At 43.6% G+C, this 24,080-nt stretch overlaps 1 protein-coding gene across 1 annotated transcript in view; it reads right to left on the bottom strand.

Annotated features, from left to right (window-relative positions):
- The window catches only part of cacna1fb (calcium channel, voltage-dependent, L type, alpha 1F subunit), a 44,528-nt gene that overhangs the window by 4,302 nt on the left and 16,146 nt on the right, over positions 1 to 24,080 (bottom strand). Inside the window, exons 9-45 of the mRNA XM_078080754.1 lie at positions 23,019 to 23,122; positions 22,775 to 22,926; positions 22,608 to 22,682; positions 20,789 to 20,870; positions 20,215 to 20,241; positions 19,980 to 20,140; positions 19,361 to 19,586; positions 19,071 to 19,278; positions 18,565 to 18,685; positions 18,387 to 18,459; positions 18,170 to 18,315; positions 16,359 to 16,461; positions 16,126 to 16,255; positions 13,715 to 13,959; positions 13,061 to 13,148; positions 12,626 to 12,733; positions 11,369 to 11,421; positions 10,520 to 10,666; positions 9,871 to 10,072; positions 8,444 to 8,602; positions 8,243 to 8,353; positions 7,930 to 8,013; positions 7,507 to 7,635; positions 7,367 to 7,432; positions 6,687 to 6,778; positions 6,387 to 6,546; positions 6,179 to 6,306; positions 5,888 to 5,984; positions 5,631 to 5,733; positions 3,038 to 3,139; positions 2,654 to 2,784; positions 2,099 to 2,227; positions 1,958 to 2,015; positions 1,205 to 1,334; positions 719 to 829; positions 454 to 590; positions 123 to 235 (exon numbers count right to left, since the gene is read on the bottom strand). Of these exons, the coding sequence (XP_077936880.1) occupies positions 123 to 235; positions 454 to 590; positions 719 to 829; positions 1,205 to 1,334; positions 1,958 to 2,015; positions 2,099 to 2,227; positions 2,654 to 2,784; positions 3,038 to 3,139; positions 5,631 to 5,733; positions 5,888 to 5,984; positions 6,179 to 6,306; positions 6,387 to 6,546; positions 6,687 to 6,778; positions 7,367 to 7,432; positions 7,507 to 7,635; positions 7,930 to 8,013; positions 8,243 to 8,353; positions 8,444 to 8,602; positions 9,871 to 10,072; positions 10,520 to 10,666; positions 11,369 to 11,421; positions 12,626 to 12,733; positions 13,061 to 13,148; positions 13,715 to 13,959; positions 16,126 to 16,255; positions 16,359 to 16,461; positions 18,170 to 18,315; positions 18,387 to 18,459; positions 18,565 to 18,685; positions 19,071 to 19,278; positions 19,361 to 19,586; positions 19,980 to 20,140; positions 20,215 to 20,241; positions 20,789 to 20,870; positions 22,608 to 22,682; positions 22,775 to 22,926; positions 23,019 to 23,122 (4,491 nt within the window). The remainder of the gene's footprint in view (positions 1 to 122; positions 236 to 453; positions 591 to 718; positions 830 to 1,204; positions 1,335 to 1,957; positions 2,016 to 2,098; positions 2,228 to 2,653; positions 2,785 to 3,037; positions 3,140 to 5,630; positions 5,734 to 5,887; positions 5,985 to 6,178; positions 6,307 to 6,386; positions 6,547 to 6,686; positions 6,779 to 7,366; positions 7,433 to 7,506; positions 7,636 to 7,929; positions 8,014 to 8,242; positions 8,354 to 8,443; positions 8,603 to 9,870; positions 10,073 to 10,519; positions 10,667 to 11,368; positions 11,422 to 12,625; positions 12,734 to 13,060; positions 13,149 to 13,714; positions 13,960 to 16,125; positions 16,256 to 16,358; positions 16,462 to 18,169; positions 18,316 to 18,386; positions 18,460 to 18,564; positions 18,686 to 19,070; positions 19,279 to 19,360; positions 19,587 to 19,979; positions 20,141 to 20,214; positions 20,242 to 20,788; positions 20,871 to 22,607; positions 22,683 to 22,774; positions 22,927 to 23,018; positions 23,123 to 24,080) is intronic.

Here is a 24,080-nt window from a genome sequence, read left to right as displayed (position 1 = left end):
AGGGGGGAATGGGGAAGGGAGGAGAGGAAGAGGACACAAGGAGAGGATGGTTACCTGTGTGTACATGTTTTTTCTGTGTGTGTTTTACCTGTGTGTGCATTTTCTGTCCGTGTGTGTGTTACCTGTGTTCGTGTGCGGCGGGGGGGGGAGGTGGGGTGGTATGTCCCGGGGATCGGGAGGTCGTCACTGCTGCCTTGTCTCCTCAGGCACTGGATGTTGAATGATGGCTTCCGACCTGACAGACGGCAACGAAACAAACGCATCCGCTCAGCTATAAAATGATACTTACACAATAATTTAGGACATAAAATACGTTACATCTAATTGTATCTTATTTTGTAGAACGACAAGATAACGCGAGATGAGAAAATTATGAAATGATCTGAAACTCTAATCTCTTCTAATCTGTGACATAACAGCATGACATCATCGGGTAAAACATTACATTACAACCTGTGGGCGTGGCAGGAAGTAGGCGTCTCCGGGTTGTCCTCATGGCCTCGCTGTAACCGTTACCATAGTTACCATCAGAGAAGGGTGCGTGGCCATCATAGTGGTCTCTGTACTGAGGAGGTTCGTCAGGGCAATGTCTGCAAGGACACACACACACATATAAATACACACATACACACAAACAGACACACACACAAACATGTACACACACACAGACACACATAGACATGCATCTATCTGTGTCCGTAGCTGTCTGTGTGCCTACCTGTCTCTGGAGCTGATGCTGTCGTTGTCCTCCTCCCTGCTGTAGTAGCCCTGCTCTCCGTACGTCTCCACGTCTCCGTTCCTCCAGGATCGGTCCCTGGAGTCCCTCCTGCTGAATAAAACGATGTGATTGGTCAAGACCAAAGAGGAAGTCAACCAAGCTGCAGTTCATCATATGGTTGAGAGGCTCCAGGGTGGTAGTCCTACCAATATTACCTGGAGTGTATGTGGCACTCCGGTTACTAGTACTATCCTAAGTACCTGAAAGTTTTGTGGTACCTTGCGTAAAAGTACCTTTAATGATAGTACTTTAAACCCATGGATTCTTTTACATTTTTGCCCTGGGAGCAATTCGGGGTTAGGTGTCTTGCTCAGGGACACTTCGACATGGAACATGGGGCAGCCTGGACTCGAACCACCAACCTTGTGCTTCCCAGCACACCTTCTGTAACCCCTGCGCCACAACGACTCCATTCTCTACTAGTACCTGTAGTGTCTCTTCTTCTCTCCGTTCCTTCGCCTCTGATGATGAAGGTTGACAAAACACCTGTCTGCGTCTCCACGGCGGATCAGACCGCCGTTAGAGACCCCACCCTCTACCGCCAGACCACAGGGACCTTCATGGGAAAGGGTAATGTCAGAGAACCGCCGCTGCCCTAGTCAGGTCAACCAGTACTATGAGAGTCAAGTGAATATATTTTAATGTAGTTTTTTAACCTTATTGTTTTTATAATACAGTTACCGGTGACAATAGAAATAGTAAGTAAATAGCTGCCTTTCAGCACCAAATAGTTGTAGCCACAATATGTTGTGTATCGCATTTCACAACAAGAAAGTAGTCACCGTATGTGAGGCTGTTGCAATGCAACATGTAACATGTTTGCTAACAGTCAAGCCTAGAAAGACCACTAACGTAATGGTTGCGCAAAATCTAACTGCTATTTTGAGTGTGCTTTAATATGGAATGCTTAAGTCAACGTAAACAGGTACTGTACATTATGGCTCAATAAAATACGCCTTGTGGATTTTATCTACCCGTATTATAAAATACTTTTAACTTTCAGTTGAGTAACTACATTCTGATGAATTCATAATTACATTACATAACATTACATTATTCTATTTTCCTTTCCAGATATGAATGTGTTATAATGTTATATAAAGTATTGATGATGAATACTATCCAATGTAACATGGCGTTGTTTGTCGTAACCATGGTAATGTGTTGTCACATGACTACCAGTGGGCGTGGCCAATGCAGAACCTCTGCGTTCTCGCTCCAGTCCGACGCTGTCACCCTGCAGAGACAAATCAGCTGTTTAGGGACAGACACACAGAAAGAGAGCGAAACAAAAAGAGAAGGACAGAATGAGAGACAGACTTGGTACATCTCCTCCTGTAGCTCCTCGTCCTCAATCGCAACCTCGTCATCGTCCTCCAGGTCCTCGTTCAGAGCCAAACGCATCTCTGGACCCAGATCCTGAAGAGTCTTTAGTCCGGCTTTACACAGCTGCAATACACACACACACAAACATAGACAAAGACACACACACACACGCATTACACACACATTACATTACATGTCATTTAGCTGACGCTTCTAACCTATCCAAAGCGACTTACAATAAATACATTAAACGATAAGGAAACAAACTCAGAAGAACAAGAAACAACAAAGTGCAATTTCATCAAATAAGCCGATTTACAACGTGCTATAGATACGTGCAATCATGCACAAGCACACGCACACACACACACACACAAACATACACACACACGCGAACACGCACAAACCCCCACACACATATGTTTTAGATAAAACATGTTATTCACTTGGAGTCCACTAGGGGCACCACGACTGCATTCTGGACCTATGTAGTATTTGAGAAACAGACAGAAAGACAGGAAAGGCAGACGGACAGACAGACATGCGTACCTGAACAGCCGATGGGTTGGTGGTGTCAGATTCTCCGGGTAGGTCTCCCTTCTCTTTCCTCTTCCTGAACTTTCTGAAGTAATCCTGAATCAGGAATGTTGCATAAAACTTGCCGACTGTGACTTCCTCCTCTGCGGGACGACACAGAGCCCCGTCAGCAGCTCGCAGTATTCACGCAAGTACTAGTGGTACCTGTTGTACTCTCTGTAGTAAATAGTATGAGTGGTGTTCTTGTAGTATATGTGGTAGTTCCACTCTTGTAGTACTCAGTGTTCAGTGTAATGGTAGTCTTGGTTGTTGTATCAGTATAAGTACAAGTATGTAGTTGTGTCTGTAGTACTCATATTAATTGTTGTAGTACTATTAGTAGAGTGGTAATAGTACCTTCGTGTGGTGGTATTACTTCATCTAGTAGCTTTGGTTTCATTCTCTTCCAGATCTTCTTGATGATCCCCCTCAGCTCCTCGTTCTCCTGGTCAGGGTTACCTAGCAAAAGCATGCAGATATGGATTATGATAATGATCAGTGGTCATATCAATGATCAGTTACTGTCAATCGCTGGGTTGTATGAAGGGAAGTTGTGACATATTTGACTATCATGAACACCATACTAATGCGCCAACATGCTAACATGCTAATGTACGAATATAACATCAGGAATCAGGAAACATTTATTGCCATAATATGTCAGACATACAAGAAATTTGACTTGGCAGTTAGTGCATAACAGCAGACAGTACGACAATAGACGACAAGACAAAAGTGCACGATAAAATAAAATATAATGCTATGGGTTAGTTTAAAAATAAAGTGCACAAGCGAACACAAAGTGACAGAAAGTGACAGAAAGCTATCATTGTAGCATACTAATATACTCACATAATAATATACTAATATGCTCACACAATAACATGCTAATATACTAGAATAGTAACTTACTAACATAGCAATACTAACATACCACAATACTAAAAAATACTATACTAACATACGACAATACTAACATACAACCTTACCAACATACCTATATACTACCATATTGAAAAAAACTAACATCCTAACATACTACCATAGTGCCATTCTAAAATACTACAATACTAACATACTAATATAATACTGTAGTACCATAGTACTATACTAACATACTAACACACTATCATACTACCATCAGTGACAGCTGGTGGATTTTTTTGGCAGCCAATCAGTTTCAGTAAACATCCCAGTATAATTCAATGGAGAAAAAAGGGTATCAAACACGTATCATTACTTACTAATATTTACTATTTAACATAATAAGGACATCTTATTCAAATAATTCAGTATATCAATGAATAACACACTATATACAGTCCCCTCCAAAAGTATTGGAATAGTAAGGCAAATTCTTTTATTTTTGTTGTTCACTGAAGACATTTGGGTTTAAGATCAAAAGATGAGTATGAGACAAGAGTTCAGAATTTCAGCTTTTATTTCCTGGTATTCACATCTAGATGTGTTAAACAACTCACGACATACCACCCTTTGTTTGAACCCACCCATGTTTCAAGTGAGCAAGTTAGGGTGGCAAGTGAACCCTAGCCCATATATGGCTCGCGAGCCATAGGTTTCCGAACACTGGTCTATATGCGTCATTTGGCCAATCTTATCAGGAAACACCGCATAAACTTCCATTGTTATGCAGACGATACTCAACTGTATCTGTCAATCAAACGACATATGACTAAATGTGACTAAAACTAATATGCATTCAAAAATAGCTGCCAAAATTAACACTGCTTCAAGGACTGCCTTTTTTCATCTACGTAATATATCGAAAATCAGGAACTTCCTGTCTCAAAGTGATGCAGAAAAATGAGTTCATGTGTTTGTTACTTCTAGACTGGACTACTGTAATTCTTTGTTATCGGGCTGCTCTTGTAAATCTCTTAAGCCTCTCCAGTTTATTCAGAATGCTGCAGCACGTGTATTAACAAGAACTAAGAAAAGGGATCATATCACTCCTGTATTAACTTCTCTGCACTGCTCCCTGTTAAATCAAGAATAGATGTTAAGGTACTTCTCCTCACCTACAAGGCACTTGCTGGTGAGGCACCGTCGTATCTTAAAGAGCTTGTAACACCGTATTGTCCTACAAGGCATCTGCGCTCCGTAGATGCTGGTTACTTGTTGTTCCTATGGTTTTAAAAAGTCCTTCCTGACCCTAGTCCTGACACCTGCTGCTGCCATCATCATCATTATTACTTTAAATATTAATCATATTACTATTACTGTCATCATAAACTAACATTACTCTTTCCTAAAGTCGTGCTTTCCCTTCCCACAGGCTTCTGTGGATGGTGGTTCTATCTGATGGTGGTTGTCCCTGCAGTGGTCCTGGCGTACACCTGGCTTGCTACTCGCAGTTATTTGAATAATTTCTGTTATAGGAATTGAATGTATTGTACATCTTTTACATTGTTCATTCTGTACACATGACATCCATTGTAGTCTGTCCATCCCGGGAGACGGAACCTCCCTAAGGTTTTTTCTCTTTTTTCCCCATGGAAGGGTTTTTTGTTGTTTGTTTGGGGAGTTTTTCCTGTGTCGATGTGAGGGTTTCGGGAGAGAGGATGTCGTATGTGTACAGACTGCAAAGACCTCTGAGGCAGATTTGTAATTTGTAATATACTAATATACTACCGTAGTACCATATTAACCAACTACCAAAGTACCATACTAGTATACTATTAAACCATCATGCTAAAATATGAACATACTACCATACTAATATACTGATATACTACCACAGTAACATACGAACATGCTAAAAGACTACACTACAGGTCATTTAACAGACGCTTTTATCCAAAGCGACTTACATTACACTTTAAACCCATGGCTTTCACATTTTGCCCGGGGAGCCATTAGGGGTTAGATGTCTTGCTCAGGGACACTTCGACTTGAGACATGGGGCAGCCTTGCGCAACGACGACCATACCTTCAGTCTTTATCTTCAGTGCTGTTCGAACCAGAGCGAAAAGCGTAGCGTTAAAGGTGACCATCCCATCTGCATTCAAAGGCATGTTCATTGCTACCAGACGCTGAGGAGGAGGTAGAAGTGAAGGAGGGAGAGGTGATAAATTACCATTAAGTGTGTTTAAAGTACATATATATATATACCTATAGTGTATAATATATATTAAAGGTGTTAAAACAATGTATACTATATATATAATACCACAGAATGTACTTTACCTTACAAGCCACTCTGTGAGGACAAAGCTTCCCAAAACCCAGAGGAGGCTGAATCCTCCTCAGCAGAGCCACCACGTCCAGATGTTTGATACGACCTCTGGAGAAAGTCACATGGGTAGTTTGTTACTAGACCGGCAGTTTGCGTCCGCTTCCAGTCTTTGTACTAAACTAGGTTAGCAGTTACCTTCGTTTTCTTTCTTTGTTCTAAGTTAAGCTAGACGTTTCCCCCTGCTTTTAGTTTTCGTACTAAGCTAAGCTAGGATAGCCATTAGCCTGTAGAGAAGAACATACTTGGCCTCCGGGTCGTATTCAGACCAGATCCGCTTGAACTCGTCCAGGTGATGCGGTCCCAGAATCGACCAATCACGTGTCAGATAGTCAAAGTTGTCCATGATGACGGCGACAAAAAGGTTAATGATCTGAAGAACACACAAATTGTTAGTATGTGTTTGTGTGTGTGTGTCTGTCTGTGTGTGTGTTATGTGTTGTTTGTCCTCACCAGGAAAGCACACAGCATAAAGAAGCTGATGAAGTACACAATAGCGAAATTGCTTCCACAGCTGAACTCTTCACCTGGTTCGTAGTCAGACTCTGGGTCACAGCGTTTACCTGGAAGACTGGCCAGCATGATCTCCTGCCACGCCTCACCTGTCGCACACCTGCAAACATGACCAAAGTGAGATGTAACTCTTTACTTGATAAATATTATATTCTACTTTTTACAACATCTTAGAGGGAAAGAAAAGGAGATGGAGAAGGAGGAGGATGACAATGAAGAGGAAGAGAAGGAAGATCTGACCTGAAGAGGAGGAGGACAGCCTGAGGAAATGTTTGGAAATTGTTGTTTCTGTTGATCTGAGTGAGATCCTGCATTGCTACTTTCCCAAAGGTCTGAGAGAGACAGCGAGGCGGACAGTTAGATCATAATTCTGTCATCGTACTGTTCTTTAAAGTTTCATGTGTTAGAGCTGCATTCTCTAGTGACCAGCAGGGGGCGACTCCTCTGCTCCCATAGACGTCTATGAGGAAATGACTCTACTTCTCTCTAGTGACCAGCAGGGGGCGACTCCTCTGCTCCCATAGACGTCTATGAGGAAATGACTCTACTTCTCTCTAGTGACCAGCAGGGGGCGACTCCTCTGCTCCCATAGACGTCTATGAGGAAATGACTCTACTTCTCTCTGGATTTATTCCCTCAGTAAACATTGTAAACATGAGTTTATGGTCTCAATCTGTAGTTTAAAGTATTCTTCAATACAGCATGATGCTCATTTAGTAGATTATGGTCCATGTAGTTAAACAGACCATAAAGCAGGGGATGCTTTAGGGCGGGGCTACATGCTGATTGACAGGCCTCGACGTCTTAATATGGTCATTTCCTGTTCACTGGTTGCAGAATAAAAAGATGGCACCGTACAAATCTCTGAATGTCTGAACCAATAAGAGCGCGCCCTAAAAGCATTATCGAAGTGATCTCACCTGCATCCCGATAACGGCGTAGATGAAGAAGATCATGGCGATGAGCAGAGCTACATACGGCAAAGCCTGAACACATGGAGGACGAGGTTACACCCATGCTCACACTGACCACACTGGCTCGCTTTAGCTCCATCCCTGACCTGCAGTGATTTGATGAAAGTCCACAATAGAGTACGAATACCCTCCCCTTTACTCAGCAGCTTGACCAATCGCATCACTCGAAATAGACGGAAGAAGGTGATCGACACCCGAGAGCTGTCCTCCCCACTCTGAGTGACAGACAGACGGAGAGGGAGACAGGGAGACGGAAAAAGAGAGAGAACAGCTGATCATCATACCATGAGACATGCATAAAAGGCAAAATAATACAATTATTTTCAGCAGCATCACTTTCATTTTCTATCTACTTTGTGTTTTTTATATTATTAAAAAATAAAATAGATAATGTGTGTAATATGAAATACAGAGACGATTGTTTTTATAATCATTAATTTTGAGTATTATGAAGATGGTTGTTATTATTAACAGTAATTTCATCATTCGTTATGTGATGGAGCACTCACACTAAATTCGGTGACCACAATATCAACGACACTGCCGACGACGATCAGAGCGTCGAAGGAGTTCCACGCGTCCACAAAGTAATGCTGCAGAGATAAGAGGACGCTTCATTCGTTCACCGCCATTGTCACATCCAGACACCTCGTCATAGGGGGGGACATTCTGTCCAAGTATGAATCCACCTGACACTGAACAAATCTATAATTCAGACTGAAAATATGTAAATAAACGCAAACTCTCTTAAGAGATTAAAACCAAGACTCCTGAAAGTATTCAAATTAATGGAACCCTAGAGACTGCGCTTGTTTTCCTCACCCTGAGCCTGAGGGCCAGCAGCTTAAGCAGCATCTCGGCTGTGAAGAGTCCGGTGAAGACCATGTTGAGGATGTCCATTATATGGCTGAACTTCTTAGACTGCTCGTAGTGCTGCAGTACACACACACACACACACACACACATACATTTAGTACATGTATGATGACTCTGAGTACACAGCGGAGGTACTGGTGAGTTTACCTGAACAGCCAGCGTGACGGTGTTAAGAAGGATGAGCACAAACATCACATACTCGAACCCGGTGGAGTTGATGATGGACCAGAACTTGAACTGAACTGGGTTCTTTGGGATGTAGAGCTTCAGAGGCTGAGCCTTCAGTGCGAACTCCACACACTGACGCTGTGGAGAGAGGGATGTAGTGTGTACTACCATACTAGTATGGAATACTTAATGTGTACTAGTGTACTAAATGTGCCAGCTGCAAACACTGATGCTGTGGAAAGACAGCGGTAGTGTGTACCAGTATACTAGTATAGAGTAATCAATGTGTACTTGTGTAATACCATTTAGCACTCAACTCAATGTGTACTTGTGTACTAGTATAGAGTACTAAAAAGGTACTAGTGCGCTAACATAGTGTACTGTAAAGGTAGTTCTATCAGAAGCACTTATGTCTTCTGGTTGATGTCTGTAACCACAGAAGAAGAGACTTCCTGTCTCCCTGTCTCCGTCCTAAGCAAAGAAGATGCTTCCTCTGTCCAGGGCTGGATTCAAATAGTCCAGTGTTTAGGGAATCCAACTCCACTTCCATTAAGCTACGTAGTTCTGAATGCCAGCCCAGGTCTCTGTCCTCACTACCGACGCAGAGGCTCCCCGTCTCCTGGTCTCTGTCCTCACTACCGACGCAGAGGCTCCCCGTCTCCTGGTCTCTGTCCTCACTACCGACGCAGAGGCTCCCCGCCTCCTGGTCTCTGTCCTCTCTACCGACGCAGAGGCTCCCCGTCTCCTGGTTTCTATCCTCACTACTGACGCAGAGGCTCCCTGTCTCCTGGTCTCACTACCGACGCAGAGGCTCCCCGTCTCCTGGTCTCTATCCTCACTACTGACGCAGAGGCTCCCTGTCTCCTGGTCTCACTACCGACGCAGAGGCTCCCTGTCTCCTGGTCTCACTACCGACGCAGAGGCTCCCCGTCTCCTGGTCTCTGTCCTCACTACCGACGCAGAGGCTCCCTGTCTCCTGGTCTCACTACCGACGCAGAGGCTCCCCGTCTCCTGGTCTCTATCCTCACTACCGACGCAGAGGCTCCCCGTCTCCTGGTTTCTATCCTCACTACTGACGCAGAGGCTCCCTGTCTCCTGGTCTCACTACCGACGCAGAGGCTCCCCGTCTCCTGGTCTCTATCCTCACTACTGACGCAGAGGCTCCCTGTCTCCTGGTCTCACTACCGACGCAGAGGCTCCCTGTCTCCTGGTCTCACTACCGACGCAGAGGCTCCCCGTCTCCTGGTCTCTGTCCTCACTACCGACGCAGAGGCTCCCTGTCTCCAGGTCTCTGTCCTCACTACCGGCGCAGAGGCTCCCCGTCTCCAGGTCTCTGTCCTAAGTTACAGATTGAGTGACTTCCTTTCTCCAGGTCTTCATCCTAACTAAAGAAGAAGAGTACCTACCTGGTTCTTGTCCAGCTCACAGTTCTTGTACTCCTGCTCCCCCTGCTCCCTGAAGGTGATGATGACAAAGCCCACAAAGATGTTCATCATGAAGAAGGCAATGATGATGATGTAGACGATGAAGAAGATGGAGATCTCAACCCGGTAGTTGTAGATGGGGCCCGAGTTCTCCCCGTTAGCGTCGATGGCCTTGTAGAGCAGCCTGGTTGAAGGGAGGAGGGGGGGGTAAGAAGGTGAGAAGATGAGGTGAGCTACTAGTTGTGTGTCTGCTGATGGAGGACTTGACTTACGAATTACATTACTATTACTGTCCCCATAAACTAACGTTACTGTAGTTTTAGTTTTGTTTCCTTCCTGTAGTCGTTTCCCTCCCCAGAGGTCTGATTGCATTGAACATATTGTAGATATTTTACATGTGTTTAGGGAATCCATCCCGGGAGAGTCATCCTCCTCTGTCTCTCCAGTTTTCTTTTCTTCTCCCCATCAAAGGGTTTTTCATTTTTGGGGGAGTTTTTCCTGTTCATGTGTACGGACTGTAAAGCCCTCTGAGGCAAACGTGTAATTTGTGATTTTGAGCTATACAAAATAAAAACAATTTAACTGAAGCTGTGATGAAGACTCTGTCGATGAAGGTGTGATGAAGACTCACGCGGGCCAGCCCTCGAAGGTGGAGACGGTGAAAAGCGCCATCATCCCCATTAGCACGTTGTCGAAGTTAAAGTCACTGTTCAGCCAGATCCTCTCTCTCACCATGGGGTGGTTCACGTCTCCGTCTTTGTAGACCACGAAGGTCCCTCTGCCACACAGGAACACACAGATACACACAGGCACACACGTAGACACAGACACACACAGGGACAGACACACAGGCACACACGTAGACACAGACACACACAGGTAGAGACACACAGGCACACACGTAGACACAGACACACACAGGTAGAGACACACAGGCACACACGTAGACACAGACACACACAGGGACAGACACACAGGCACACACGTAGACACAGACACACACAGGTAGAGACACACAGGCACACACGTAGACACAGACACACACAGGGACAGACACACAGGCACACACGTAGACACAGACACACACAGGTAGAGACACACAGGCACACACGTAGACACAGACACACACAGGTAGAGACACACAGGCACACACGTAGACACAGACACACACAGGTAGAGACACACAGGCACACACGTAGACACAGACACACACAGGGACAGGCACACACGTAGACACAGACACACACAGGGACAGACACACAGGCACACACGTAGACACAGACACACACAGGGACAGACACACAGGCACACACGTAGACACAGACACACACAGGGACAGGCACACACGTAGACACAGACACACACAGGGACAGACACACAGGCACACACGTAGACACAGACACACACAGGGACAGACATGTGTCAGCAGTAGCTTAGACTGAAGTGGATCTGAGATGAATATGAATAATAAAAGTCTTACTTGCACTGATCAGGTGTGTGTTTGGCTTCATCTGTGCAGCGATAGAATTTACCCTGAAACAGCAGGTGTTTAATGAATTAATACATTAAATTACTAAAGATTTTATTCTCGTAGAAGTTGTCTTCTATCTATTTTGTATGTATGTAAAATATTGATATATGTATGTGTATATACATGTATATTGTATATTATTAAGAGTATTTTAACTGGGTGTCATAGAGAGCTGGGCCTCGTTCCTCGTACGTGGCTAACTGAGTTAGCTGCATCATTTTCAGGATAAGTTTACCAAGCAAGTTTGGCAAAATCTCCATAGCGAAACATCAAAAAAATTAAATAATAGCTCTGCATGGTTGACACCACACACTGCAGCCGAGCATCGAGCATGTCTCACAGTGTCTCACAGTGTCTCCCACTGCCCCATAGCCTGTCTCACATACTGTCTCTCACACTGTCTCTCACACTGTCACTCACACTGTCTCTCACACTGTCTCTCATACTGTCTCTCACACTGTTTCTCATACTGTCTCTCACACTGTCTCTCACACTGTCTCTCATACTGTCTCTCATACTGTCTGTACGGTGTTGCGATGCAGAGAACATCTGGAAAGCCGCTGCATGTCGTGCTCTTCGTAAAGTTCTGTTGGTTTATTTGGCGCTTAATAAACTTCTGGCTGTTCCATGTTTCACTGCTTCAATTGATTAAATTACTGATTATGAATATTCGCCCATACACAGATTCACACACATAATAAAACTCCAAGTTCTATATGGTTATCTACATACATATGATACATAAGCGCATACAGATACATATATCCTCATAACTATTCATTCATATCAATTAGTAACGTTTTGTTTTTATCTACATAAGGAGTTGAGATCATTATTTCCATTGGATGAAGATGCATTCCATGAAGCCTCCTGCCAGCAGGCACATTTAAAGAAATATAATCAGATTGATTAGAGTGATGAGGGACCTAAAATCAGCCGATACATTTACCAACACTTATGCATATAACTTTCCTGCGATATTTTGCCGAGCTTGTAGCCTCGCAGGGGGGCTGGTGTATGATTTTGATTGTTCAAATCAAATCAATTCATGACAAATGATATATATATATATATGTTTGAAAAAAAAAAATATATATATATATATATATATCTTTTTTTTCAAACATATATATAATATATATACATGTATTTAGTAACTAGTAAATATATGCACATATATTTATATATGGATAATATCTTTCTCACCTTGAAGAGCTGGACTCCGATGCAGGCGAACATGAACTGAAGAAGAGTCGTAACGATCATGATGTTTCCTATTGTCTTTATGGCGACAAACACACACTGGACCACGTGCTGCAACACACAAGAGAGACACACACAAGCACAAACACACACAAATACACAGAGGGATACACACACAGACAAAGAGACACACAAACACAAACATATTGGTCAGCTTTCACTTTACCTTCAGCATTAGTTACTAGTTAGTCTCACAGTAGTTACCATAAGTCCTATTTACCTTGAGTACTAGTATCCTTCAATACTAGTTACTAATTACTCTCACAGCAAGTGGCCTTCAGTACTAGTTACCTTGAGTTCTAGTCACCTTTAGTACTAGTTACTTTCACAGCAAGGTACTTCAAGCATCAGTTAATAGATACTCTCACAGCTAGTTACTTTTAGGCCTTTGGCTCTGTTGATGGCCCTCAGAGGTCTCAATACTCGGAGGACTCGGAGGATCTTCACCACAGAGATGGCACTGGAGCTGCAGACAAGCAGAGACAAACTGAGGTCAGAGGTTATAGGTCACCAGACATATCCCTACGGATGTCCCTAGAGAGGTCAGAGGTTACCAGAGAGGTTGCTAAAGAGGTGTCTAGGTTAGAGGTCACTAGTAAAGTCAATAGAGAGGGCAGATGTTATTAAAGTGGTCTGAGGATACTAGTAGAGGGGTTATGAGAGGTCTCTAGAGAGGTCAGAGGTCACTGGAGAGGTCAGAGATAAACAGAGAGGTTCGGTCGAGGTCCACAATTACATTTTGACTTTTAATTTAATTTAATATTTACTTTTCTTGTTGAGCAAAAGCAAAACGTTGTTTTGATGACATCACTTCACACCTGAATGAACTCAACTTAAGTTGTAGGACAATTGAGCCAAATGCATTTTTAATGAGGATCTCTCTGATCTTTCATTGATAGATCTGAAGGCCTCAGTGAGTGAAGAGGTGTAGCGGCGCTTCTCTCCAGAAGGGAGCAGCACTCACACACTACTAATCCACTGTGAGGACCTCAAGGTTCTCAACCTTCTACCAGAGTACACAGCCATACTTACTGGAGGAAGAAGGAGACCAGCGACACACTGACCACCAGCAGGTCCAGCAGGTTGAACCAGTTCCTGCAGAAGGAGCCCTGGTGAAGAAATGCTCCATGCACTGCCATCTGTCCCAGAGAGATAACGAGATCAAGAGAAGAAGAGCCAAGAGAGTCCTTTCCTCTGGCGTGGAAGAGCTTTCTCACCTTTAGCAGAATCTCCACTGTAAAGATGGAGGTGAAGGCGTAGTCCGCATAGCCCAGAATCTACACACAAATGACAGATTCGAACTTTAGAGGAACTTTTAGGAACAGTTTTACTCCAGAAGGACGTATACAATGATTGACAGGTCTCCAATAACCACAAAGCAGCGCTGCACTTTATGAACGCTATGCACAGTTTTATCCCAAACAGAGGAAGCTGATAGACAGTCCACTTCCTGTCTGTGTCTGTATTTGCTTATATGTTAGAAGTCATTTCTTTCCACAGCTGCTGCTAATTGCTACGTCCTGCATTAAGCCAGCTGCTCACACAGTGTCTGTGTGTGTATTTGTGTGTGTGTGTACACGTATGTCAGAATCAGACAGTATACTGGTGATTTTCTCTCCATGTGTTTCCATAGTTTCCCTCTGTAACCGGGTTAGCCACTGACCCACTTCTGCTCTGTAATCTACTGAAGCCCCTACCTCCCCCCTCCCTCAAACCACAGAGGTGTGCGGACGAAATCATCGTGACAAGTCCTCGCTCTGACACATTCAGCTCTGATTGGCTCACAGTTCTTTTGCACACAAGCCCCTTCTTCTTCTGTTCATCTATTTCAAGAAGCTATAAAACCATTTCCATTTCATTATATTGCAGCACCGGCAATGTCAGCATGTTAGCTAACAGCAGCTAACACACATCCAATCATATAATATTCAAGAAAACAAAATGTAATTAAAGCTGCGAGCAGCGTTGGGCAGGTCCTCGCTATTCCGCACGTCGGGGCACCGGCGGACGGCTAGAAACGCAGCCAAGAACTCCTGCGGCCGTCAGACAAAGCGTTCGAGAGTCAGTCGTCGTTAACCGTGCGGAGCGATGCGCAATGTCATACATTACCAAACCTTCTCTTAAACCTCATTCACTAGCCTTTTTATCAATTTCAGATGGTATTTAAAAAAGGAACTGATCAATAGTTACATGACAATTCCACTTAAGGCAGAGAGTACACATCCCCACGGTGTCACCCAGGGATAAGCAGGACATTCTGATCTACTACTCCAAAATAAAAGCCTCTCAAAATACCATACATGAGCCATTTTAGAAATGAAAGCCTCTCGAAATGACATATTCGTTTTTAATTGGATACTAGAAAATGTGACTTCCAGTAGGTGGCTCTATGACTTGATTCAACTTTTCAGAGGGATCAGATTGACCTTTGAGGAGCATAACCTGTGAGGAGAAGGGTGTAAAATAAAAAAAATATTTATCTTCCTGTTGTCACCAGGTGGCGCTATGACTAAGGTTAAAAATGATCTCATGGATGTCTACATTGTGAGAAGTTCATGCTATATGAGAAGTATGGAGCAGATTAGATAAAGTATGGTCGAGTTAAAACAACTTCAATTTTTATGGCAAATGGTGTTTTTTTGAAAATGCTCCCTACACACATAGTTTGGAATTTCTTGCAATTTTTAGAGCCTAGGTCCTCAAGATCACACTGCGGCAATTTGAAAAGAATCGGGTTTAATCCCTGGGAGGTATTCGGTCTTTTATAACTCCAAGAAATCATGAAAATAGGCCAAAAAGGCAGATTTTCAACGATTAATTGCAGCGCCCCTATTCTACCTTGAGTCTTCAATGTTCACATGTGAAACAAGTTTGGTGAGTGCAAGTTAGCCCATATCTTCTCAGAACAAGAAGATAGCAACACCATTTCTATGGAACAGGGGGGCATCGACCCAATAATGACCCACAGAAAATTTGGTGACAATCAGAAATAGCGTTTAGGAGAAATGGGCAAAAACATGTTTTTCACAAAATTCAAAATGGCGGAAAATGTAGTTAGGCACATTTGCATATTATGGTTGACTTTTTTTTTAAAGCATGTCCAAGTGCACATGTGTGCCAAATTTCAAGTCAATCGGGCATCGGTGGAAAAATCTGGCCTAGTGTGGCCCTATAGGGGGCGCTATAGGGATATTTCTTGATACTCAAACGCGAGACCCCAAAATTATCAAATTTTTCCCCAGTCCTGATATGCGTGCCAAATTTAACAACCTTTTGAATATGATAAAGGCCTCAAAAAGGGAAAATTCCTTAGAGAAAATAATAATAATTCCATGAAATACAATGGGTTTAATCTCCGACTAGTTGTAGCGAGGACCCTAAAAATTGAACAATTTATCAATAAGGTAAAAAACAAAAGGATGAACGCAGGAGATCTGACTCACGTTGTTCCGGAAGGAGTGGGCTCTGATTGGATCCTCGGCAGCCAATGAGCAGCTGCTGAGGATGATGAAGACGAGGATGAGGTTGGTGAAGATGTGGTGGTGGATCAGAGTGTGGCAGAACACACGGATGCTGCAGACAGACAGAGCCAAGTTAGATAATGCTAACAGTTACACTTGTAGACCAGGTGGGCCATGCTAATGCTAACAGTAATCCTGGCAACCAGGTGACTCACGGGTTTGTCTTGCTCAAGCAGAAGAACGCACTGCCTTCTGGAATGGGAAGAACCTTCTCTTTAGGAGGAGTGAGGTCGGCCATCTTTAACTGGACTCCTGCATCTGATAGGAGGAGTGGTAAAGTAGAAATGAGGAGGAGACACCTACTGCTTCTAACACCATTGATATTCCCATTTCTATTGCTGTAAACATTAACGCGCATCACTAACTTTGTTTCTTTCACAGAGTATTTGTGCTTTCTCGCCTCACAGGTTTCCATGGATCACGGTTCTATCTGGACCCTGTTCCTGCCTTCTACCGTGGTCCTGCTGACACCTGCTGCTGCTATCATCATTAGAATTATTTTAAATATTAATCATATTACTATTACTACCGTCATAAACCAACACAACCCTTTCCTAAAGTCTTTGTGCTTCCCTCCCCACAGTGGACGGTGGTTCTATGTGATGGTGGTTGTCCCTGCAGTGGTCCTGCTGGATTACTACTCTCCATTATTTGAATCATTCTGTTATAGGAATGTATTGTACATGTTTTACACTGTTCATTCTGTACACATGACAGGAGACGGATCCTCCTCTGACTTTCTCCCTGAAGTTTCCTCCCCTTTTTCCCCATAGAAGGGTTTTCATTGTTTGGGGAGTTTTTCCTGTGCTGATGTGAGGTGTTTCGGGACAGAAGATGTCGCATGTGTACAGACGGTTAAGTAGGGCTGCAACTAACGATTATCTTATCTTATCTTGTGATATTTCCAACCCTTTATTCTAAAACAGAACTGCAAATTCACGTTGCAAAAATACTTCAGAAAGTACAGGTTGCACCTTGAACATAATAATTTATAAAACATAAAGAAAAATACAAATCAGAAAATTTAACTGGATTTGTTTTAACGTCAGAATTTGTTCTCTATACTACACTCATGTTCACTTAAAGTTTATTCAAATAATTATTACCCTTATTGTACTGCAAGTTAAGTAAATGTGTCTTTGTGTGTGGAAGTCGCTGGTTGCTTTATTCATTGATCATAGACTTTATTGCCCCGTGCATCCACACTGCTGCTTTGCATCAAGGACACATTTGTCCCGTATTTTCCTCCACGACTTTGTTCCCTCGTTTGTGGAGATCTCCCTCCATGAATCAGAGGCCCTCCGGCGTCCTCACAGTCCGCCAATGACGGCTTGTACAAGCGCTCATATTTAAAAGCTCTTCAATCTGATCCGTTCTCTCGTAAACGTTCTTCCTTTTAATAACGGCCGTATTGTGCTGTGAAAACGGAGACGTGAGACTCCGTAAAGGACGTAGTCAGCAGACCAATCACAGCCTGGTGCTGCAGGAGGCTGCAAAGCTTTACACGCTAGTCCAGAAAAATGGGTCGACGCACACAAGGAGGCGTGAAAAGACACGCAAGGGACACGCAGGGGACACACAAGGGACACGCAAGGGACACGCAAGGGACACGCAAGGGGTTTTGCGTCTGCGTCGCTCTGATAACGCAGAAGCATAAACTAGGCTTTAGTTTTGCTCCGCTCGCATCTCCGCAACGCATTGAGTGACGTAATAATCACGCGACACAACGAATCGATAATGAAATTCGTTGCCAACGCTTTTAATAATCAAATTTTATCGATTCATTGTTGCAGCCCTACTGTAAAGCACTCTGAGGCAAATTTGTAATTTGCGATTTTGGGCTATACAAAATTAATTTAATTGAATTATTGTTATGATTAATACAATTTGTAACCTTTACTGCTGTATCAGTTTTTTTAGTCTAAAAGTCTAAAAGATCTAAAGTCGTTTTCAGGTATCCACTGACCGTCTGCTCCTTCAGGAGGCTCCTCCTCCTCCTCGTACTCTGTGTCTTCGTCGATGTCCACCTTTACTTCCTCTTCTTCTTCTTTTTCTTCTCCTCCATCTCCTCCCTCTCTGCCCTCAGCCTCCTTGGCTCCTTCCGTCTTCTTACTGGAGAGACAACAGTAGGTAATAATCCACTCTGCCCTTCCTCCCTTTTACCTCCAGCCCCCGTTACTCACTTTTTCTCTTTGTCTCCGTCTCCTCCGGCTAGGTTGTCCACGGCGATGGCCAAGAAGACGTTCAGCAGGATGTCTGAACGTCGTCAAGGATCAATCATAACCACACATTGTTTCTTAGATTATGGAACCTTGTTTTGGTGACCTTGGTGATGATGTGTCGCGTGACAACAGAGGATACAGTTACCGCAGATGAAGAGGATGACAAAGTAAACGCACACGATCATCCCTGGAAACACTGGGCCACCGTACGCCATGATGCCGTCATACATCACCATGTTCCAGTCCTCCCCGGTTAGGATCTATACACATCAACATCAGCATAAACATATAGCTAGGGCTGGCTCAAGTTTATAGTTAGGATCTGACTCAGGTTTATACTTAGGGATGGTTCAGCTTTATAAATATGGCTGGCTCAGGTATAAAGTTAGGGCTGGTTCAGGTTTAAAGTTAGGGATGGTTCAGCTTTATAGTTAGGGCTGGCTCGGGTTAAGGTTAGGGTTAAATTCTTCAGATTTCTCTGAATTTATTTCTCATTACATGACATCATTCTGTTCATCTTGATCCCTCTGTTGCTCTATGAGCTTTCTTACCTTTTTTTCTCCCTATTTTTCCTGTACCTATGTTTGGGTTAAAGGTCAGACGATGCCACACCTTTACAGGTGGTGAAGGCCTGGATTGCATTACCTGGAAGCAGGTGAGCAGCGCCTGGGGAAAGGCGTCGAAGGTGCTGCGCTTGGTCTGTGTCTCGTCAAAGTTGAACTTTCCCCCGAACAGCTGCATGCCGAGCAGAGCAAAAATGATGAGGAAGAGGAAGAGCAGCAGCAGCAGCGAGGCGATGGACTTCATGGAGTTCAACAGCGATGCCACCAGGTTGGAGAGGGCCGTCCAGTGCCTGTGTGGTACCATGCAGAATGACATCATTAGAGCAAGACACGGCCTACGAGCTGACCAAAGGTCACATGCAGCCTTCTCACCGTGTGACCTTGAAGATCCTCAGCAGGCGAACACAGCGCAGTACGGAGATGCCCAGCGGCGGCATGATTCCTAGCTCGACCAGGATGGTCTCCACAATGCCGCCGCACACTACGAAGCAGTCAAAGCGGTTGAAGAAGGCCACAAAGTAGTGGGCTAGGCCCAGGCTGTACATCTTCAGCAGCATCTCCACGGTGAAAAGGGACAGCAGCACCTTGTTGGCGATGTCTGCGAGGTCAACACATGCCTTTACATCAGCTATGATATCCTAGATATTACTTTGCATGATCAGGACCTTTTCTAGTGTGTGTTGATGCTGATACTTTTCATGATACATTTCTACACTGTTATAGTACTTTTACTCAGGCTTCAGCTCGGTCGCCTGTTTGCCACTGGTGACCACCTTTTAAAAATAAAATAAATACATTCGTGTGTATATGATACTTATCACAAAATACAAATAAAGCTGAAGGGAACATTTTAGAAGTGAAATCCTGAGAAGAGAAATGTCCCGATTTTAAACAAGACGGACAATTATATTTTCATTATCAGAACATTTATTAGACACAAGTGTACAATTACGATGATGTAGACGGGTATTCTGTGTCTGTGTGTGGCCACCTTGAACCTCCGTCAGCCAATCGGGTTGGTTGTAGTGTTCCGACGCGCTGAGGGAGGTGTTGAGGAAGACGAGCAGCAGAACCAACCAATAGAACGTCACAGACTTGACGGCGGTGCGACAGTTCCTGCGACAGACCCTGTTCCAGCGACGCAGCGTCCGACTGGGAAGAAGAGTGGAGTCAGAGAGGGGGGACGGCTCTTCTGGCCTCAGTTGTGAGAGGTTCAGTGAACTTACCAGCAGCTGATCTTCATGATCCGAGAGCTGAAATGAGACTCGGGTTAGTTGAGTAGAACATACTAACCCATAGCCTTATTCTACTAACCCATTGCATTAGCATTTCATTTTACTTTATTTTATTACTTGTGCACTGCTGTCTTGTTATCTATTGTTACACTGTCTACTGTCGGACAAATTCCTTGTATGTTTGACATATTTTGGCAATAAATGTTTCCTGATTCCTGATTGAGGCCGGTGTTGGGTTCAAGGAACTCGTCAAACTAGCGGCTACCGGAGCATCACGTGAAATTGATAACCTCATAACAGTGGAACAGCTGGAGGACTATCCTGATGGTGAGCTAGGGGAGGGTTCATCCTCTGAAGAGCATGATTGATCTTCTGATAAGCTGGTTATTGATCTGATATCTAGGGGTAATGGCTCTGATCCGGCTTTATCGATCCTGATACTCAGGTTTTAAGATTCTGACAGTGATTAGAAGACAGTGAGCTTGAACAATCAGAGACTGAAGCCGACAGAGGGTGGGACAGGTGTGACGATGTGTGTGTGTATGTGTGTGCGTGTGTTTGTTACCAGCAGTTCTGGCAGCAGTTGGTGTGCTCTTCATCAATGTTTTCTGTGTTTTCAGATGCAGTTTCACTCGCAGGAAGACTAGCTGAGAGAGAGAGAGACAGAGAGAGAGAGAGAGAGAGAGAGAGAGAGAGAGAGAGAGAGAGAGAGAGAGAGAGAGACAGAGACAGAGAGAGAGAGAGAGAGAGAGAGAGGATTTTAGGGTTTGAATAAAACGGTATGATGAGATACAGATCGACACAATCAGCTCCAGGTATCTATATATTTTAGGACTGGGCACGTTAACCTGTTATAACTGTGCTAACACCGACAATGATCATGTGTTAACAGCATTATCTTCTCTGTATATCTTGTCACAGGAGTACTGTGAACCTGAAGTACTACGAGCCTGAAATACTGCAAGCCCGCAGTACTGCGAGCCCAAAGTACCACAAGCCTGAATTACTACGAGCCCGAAGTAATACGAGAGGGAAGCGAGGGCGATAGAGGTGAAATCGGTGGGACACAACAAATAGGAGATGGGTTTGCAAAGGGAGAGTGTATGTCAGCAATTATTTTGGTAAAATAGTTGACAAAGTCTCCCGGAAGAAGCGTGGAGGGGTGAGGAGGCTAAAGTACTACAAGCCTAAAGTACTACAAGCCAAGCACTACGAGCCCAAAGTACTACGGGCCTAAAGTACTACGAGCGTGAAGTACCACAAGCCTGAATTACTACGAGCCTGAAGTACCACTTAAAGCACATGAAACTTGGGCCGACTGCGGCGTGTGGAAAAAAGCACGCAACAAGAAAGAAGGGTCCTTAGAATCGCAGCGAATGAGCCTCCCCCAACACACACGCTGTAAGGAGAACACACAAGTTGACGGCAATACAACAAGCATCAACTGCTCTCACTGACGACATGCAGACTCACACAACAGTCTGAAGAACATTTGCACCAGTGAAAGCTTGGTTCTCTCTTGCTGGTCATGTTGTTCAGAAGAAGAAAGGTTCTTCATCATCTGAAAACGTATATTACTTTTGTGTCTCAGCAACTGGCTCGGTGCAGAGGAGTAAGAAAAGGAATGGATATAAAAGGTGGACGTTAAAAGTACATTTTGTGTGATTGCTCAACCTGCATCACTGGAAGTGATTTTTTTAATTGACTGAGATTCAAAAGAAATCAACAGTCTTTACAGACTAAAAGGTCTGTTTTATTTGTGATAGACCACTAACAGTGACCCGTACTACTGAACATGTGCATTATGCATCATGCTGTTCCCTGATAAAAGACAACGTTTCTTCTGGTACCTGTTCAGAAAAAAAACATTCATTCATACGCTGTATGTTAATTTACCATATTTTCCGCACTGTAAGGCGCACCTTCAATGAACGACCTATTTTAGAATATTTTCATATATAGGGCGCACCGGATTATAATGCGCATAAGATACATGTTTGGCAGAGCGCCTTGAGCGCCGTGTACAACCAGTATGGATCAACCGATTAACCAATTGATCCATATATAAGGCGCTCCGGATTATAAGGCTTTTAAGTGCGCCTTGGAGTGCGGAAAATACGGTACTGTTGCTTCGACAATGCCTGTTCTATTGTCCTGATAAATTGCATTCAAAATAAAAGCGTGCAGTACACAAGTTTTTAATTTATTTTTGCGCATAATGCAATTAATCGCTGTTAATTGAATATATATATGTATACATATATATGTAACTATATGTAATGTAATTACATTTATAAATATATAAATGTGTCAAATATATATGTAAATTATAAATGAATAAATAAATGTGTGAATATAAATGATAATTGAAGGGTGGGTTTCACCGTGTGTTTCAGTGGAGTGACTGAACCATCCAAACTTCCCTCGCTTCTTATCGGACAGATCTCCCAGAGACGGACCTGAGAGACAAGAAACAATTATCATACACATTAATATATACTTATACACATTACCATTTCAAGTATTATCACACACACAGACACACTCTTACGCGGGTTGCCTTCTTCGTCCAGCTCGTCCATGTCCTCGGCCTGAGTGATCCAGTCCATGTATCCACACAGGTCCTCCTCCATCTGCTGCTTCTCCCTCAGCTTCTGGAAGTCTCCACGAGCCTTTGCCTTCTCCCTCTCCTTACTGAACTCTCTGCAATTTTAGCACATTAGCACACCATTAGCACAATTTTAGCACAAGACTTTTTCCTGACATGTGGGTTACAGAAGGTTGAAGGAACGAACCCACTGAGGACTCCCAGAACCAGGTTGAGGACAAAGAAGGATCCGAAAATCACCAGGCTGACAAAATAAACCCACGGCAGCTCGAAGCCGATTGCGTCGTTCATCTGAAGAGAGAGAAACACCGAGTGAGTGTGTTCTTCAGAAAAAGGCAAAGAGGCAGTTTCAGAGTTAACGAGTTAAAAAGACATGAAGACTTAAAGACATAAAGACCTAAAGACTCACCGACTCAGAGACTCTGAGGGCCTTGTGTACTAACGCTTTTGCGCCCACTTCAGGCGTATTTGTTTTGCAATGTGCATGTAAAAGCATGGCGAGGTATGTACAAACGTGCTCTGAGGTAAAAGCGCAGACTACCTGTCTCGGCAACTGAAAAATGCAAATTGGACCCTCCATGTCATGCATTCACAGGGTCAAGGGGAAGGGGGAAAGCGTGAGTTTACAATGTAAGTGCTACAGTTAGTTAGTGTGTTAGTGGAGGTAGAGTCTGAAGAGGTGTGTCTTTAGTCTGAAGATGTGAAGGCTCTCTGTGGTCCTGATGTCTTCAGAGACCTCCTTCCACCATTCAGGAGCAGGACAGCAAAGAGTGGAGATCTAGTCGAGTGTTTTGCTCTCAGTGAGGAGGAACAAGCAGTTTATCACATGCAGAGCAGAGAGTGCGGGTCGGGATGTCGGGTTGGACCAGGTCCTGGATGTAAGCTGGACCCCATCCATTCACAGCACAAACATATGGACATACATAAGTGTTTTAACGTACTTATCTGCTTATGTTGTTAATTCTTGATTTTTTAAAAATTTGTATTTTTGATTGTATATTTTTTATCTCATTCTTATTTTATTCTTATATTTTATTCTTCTTATATTGCACCAATGTACCAAGTCAAATTCATCTATGTGTAACACATGTGGCAATAAAGGCTTCTGAATCTGATTACCTGATGAACTGCAGGTTTCGTAAATACGACGTAAATGGGAATCACAGCGAGCGCTATGTGCACGTTTTCCGTTTCCCGTTTCACGTTTTTCGCTCATAACGCTACATTTGCAAATCTATGTACATGAGGC

This window comes from Gasterosteus aculeatus, chromosome 2 (genome assembly GCF_964276395.1).
Source record: "Gasterosteus aculeatus chromosome 2, fGasAcu3.hap1.1, whole genome shotgun sequence".
Classification (NCBI taxonomy): domain Eukaryota; kingdom Metazoa; phylum Chordata; class Actinopteri; order Perciformes; family Gasterosteidae; genus Gasterosteus; species Gasterosteus aculeatus.
The sequence above is the reverse complement of the archived record's forward strand: the minus strand, read 5'-3'. Positions and strand labels throughout refer to the sequence as shown.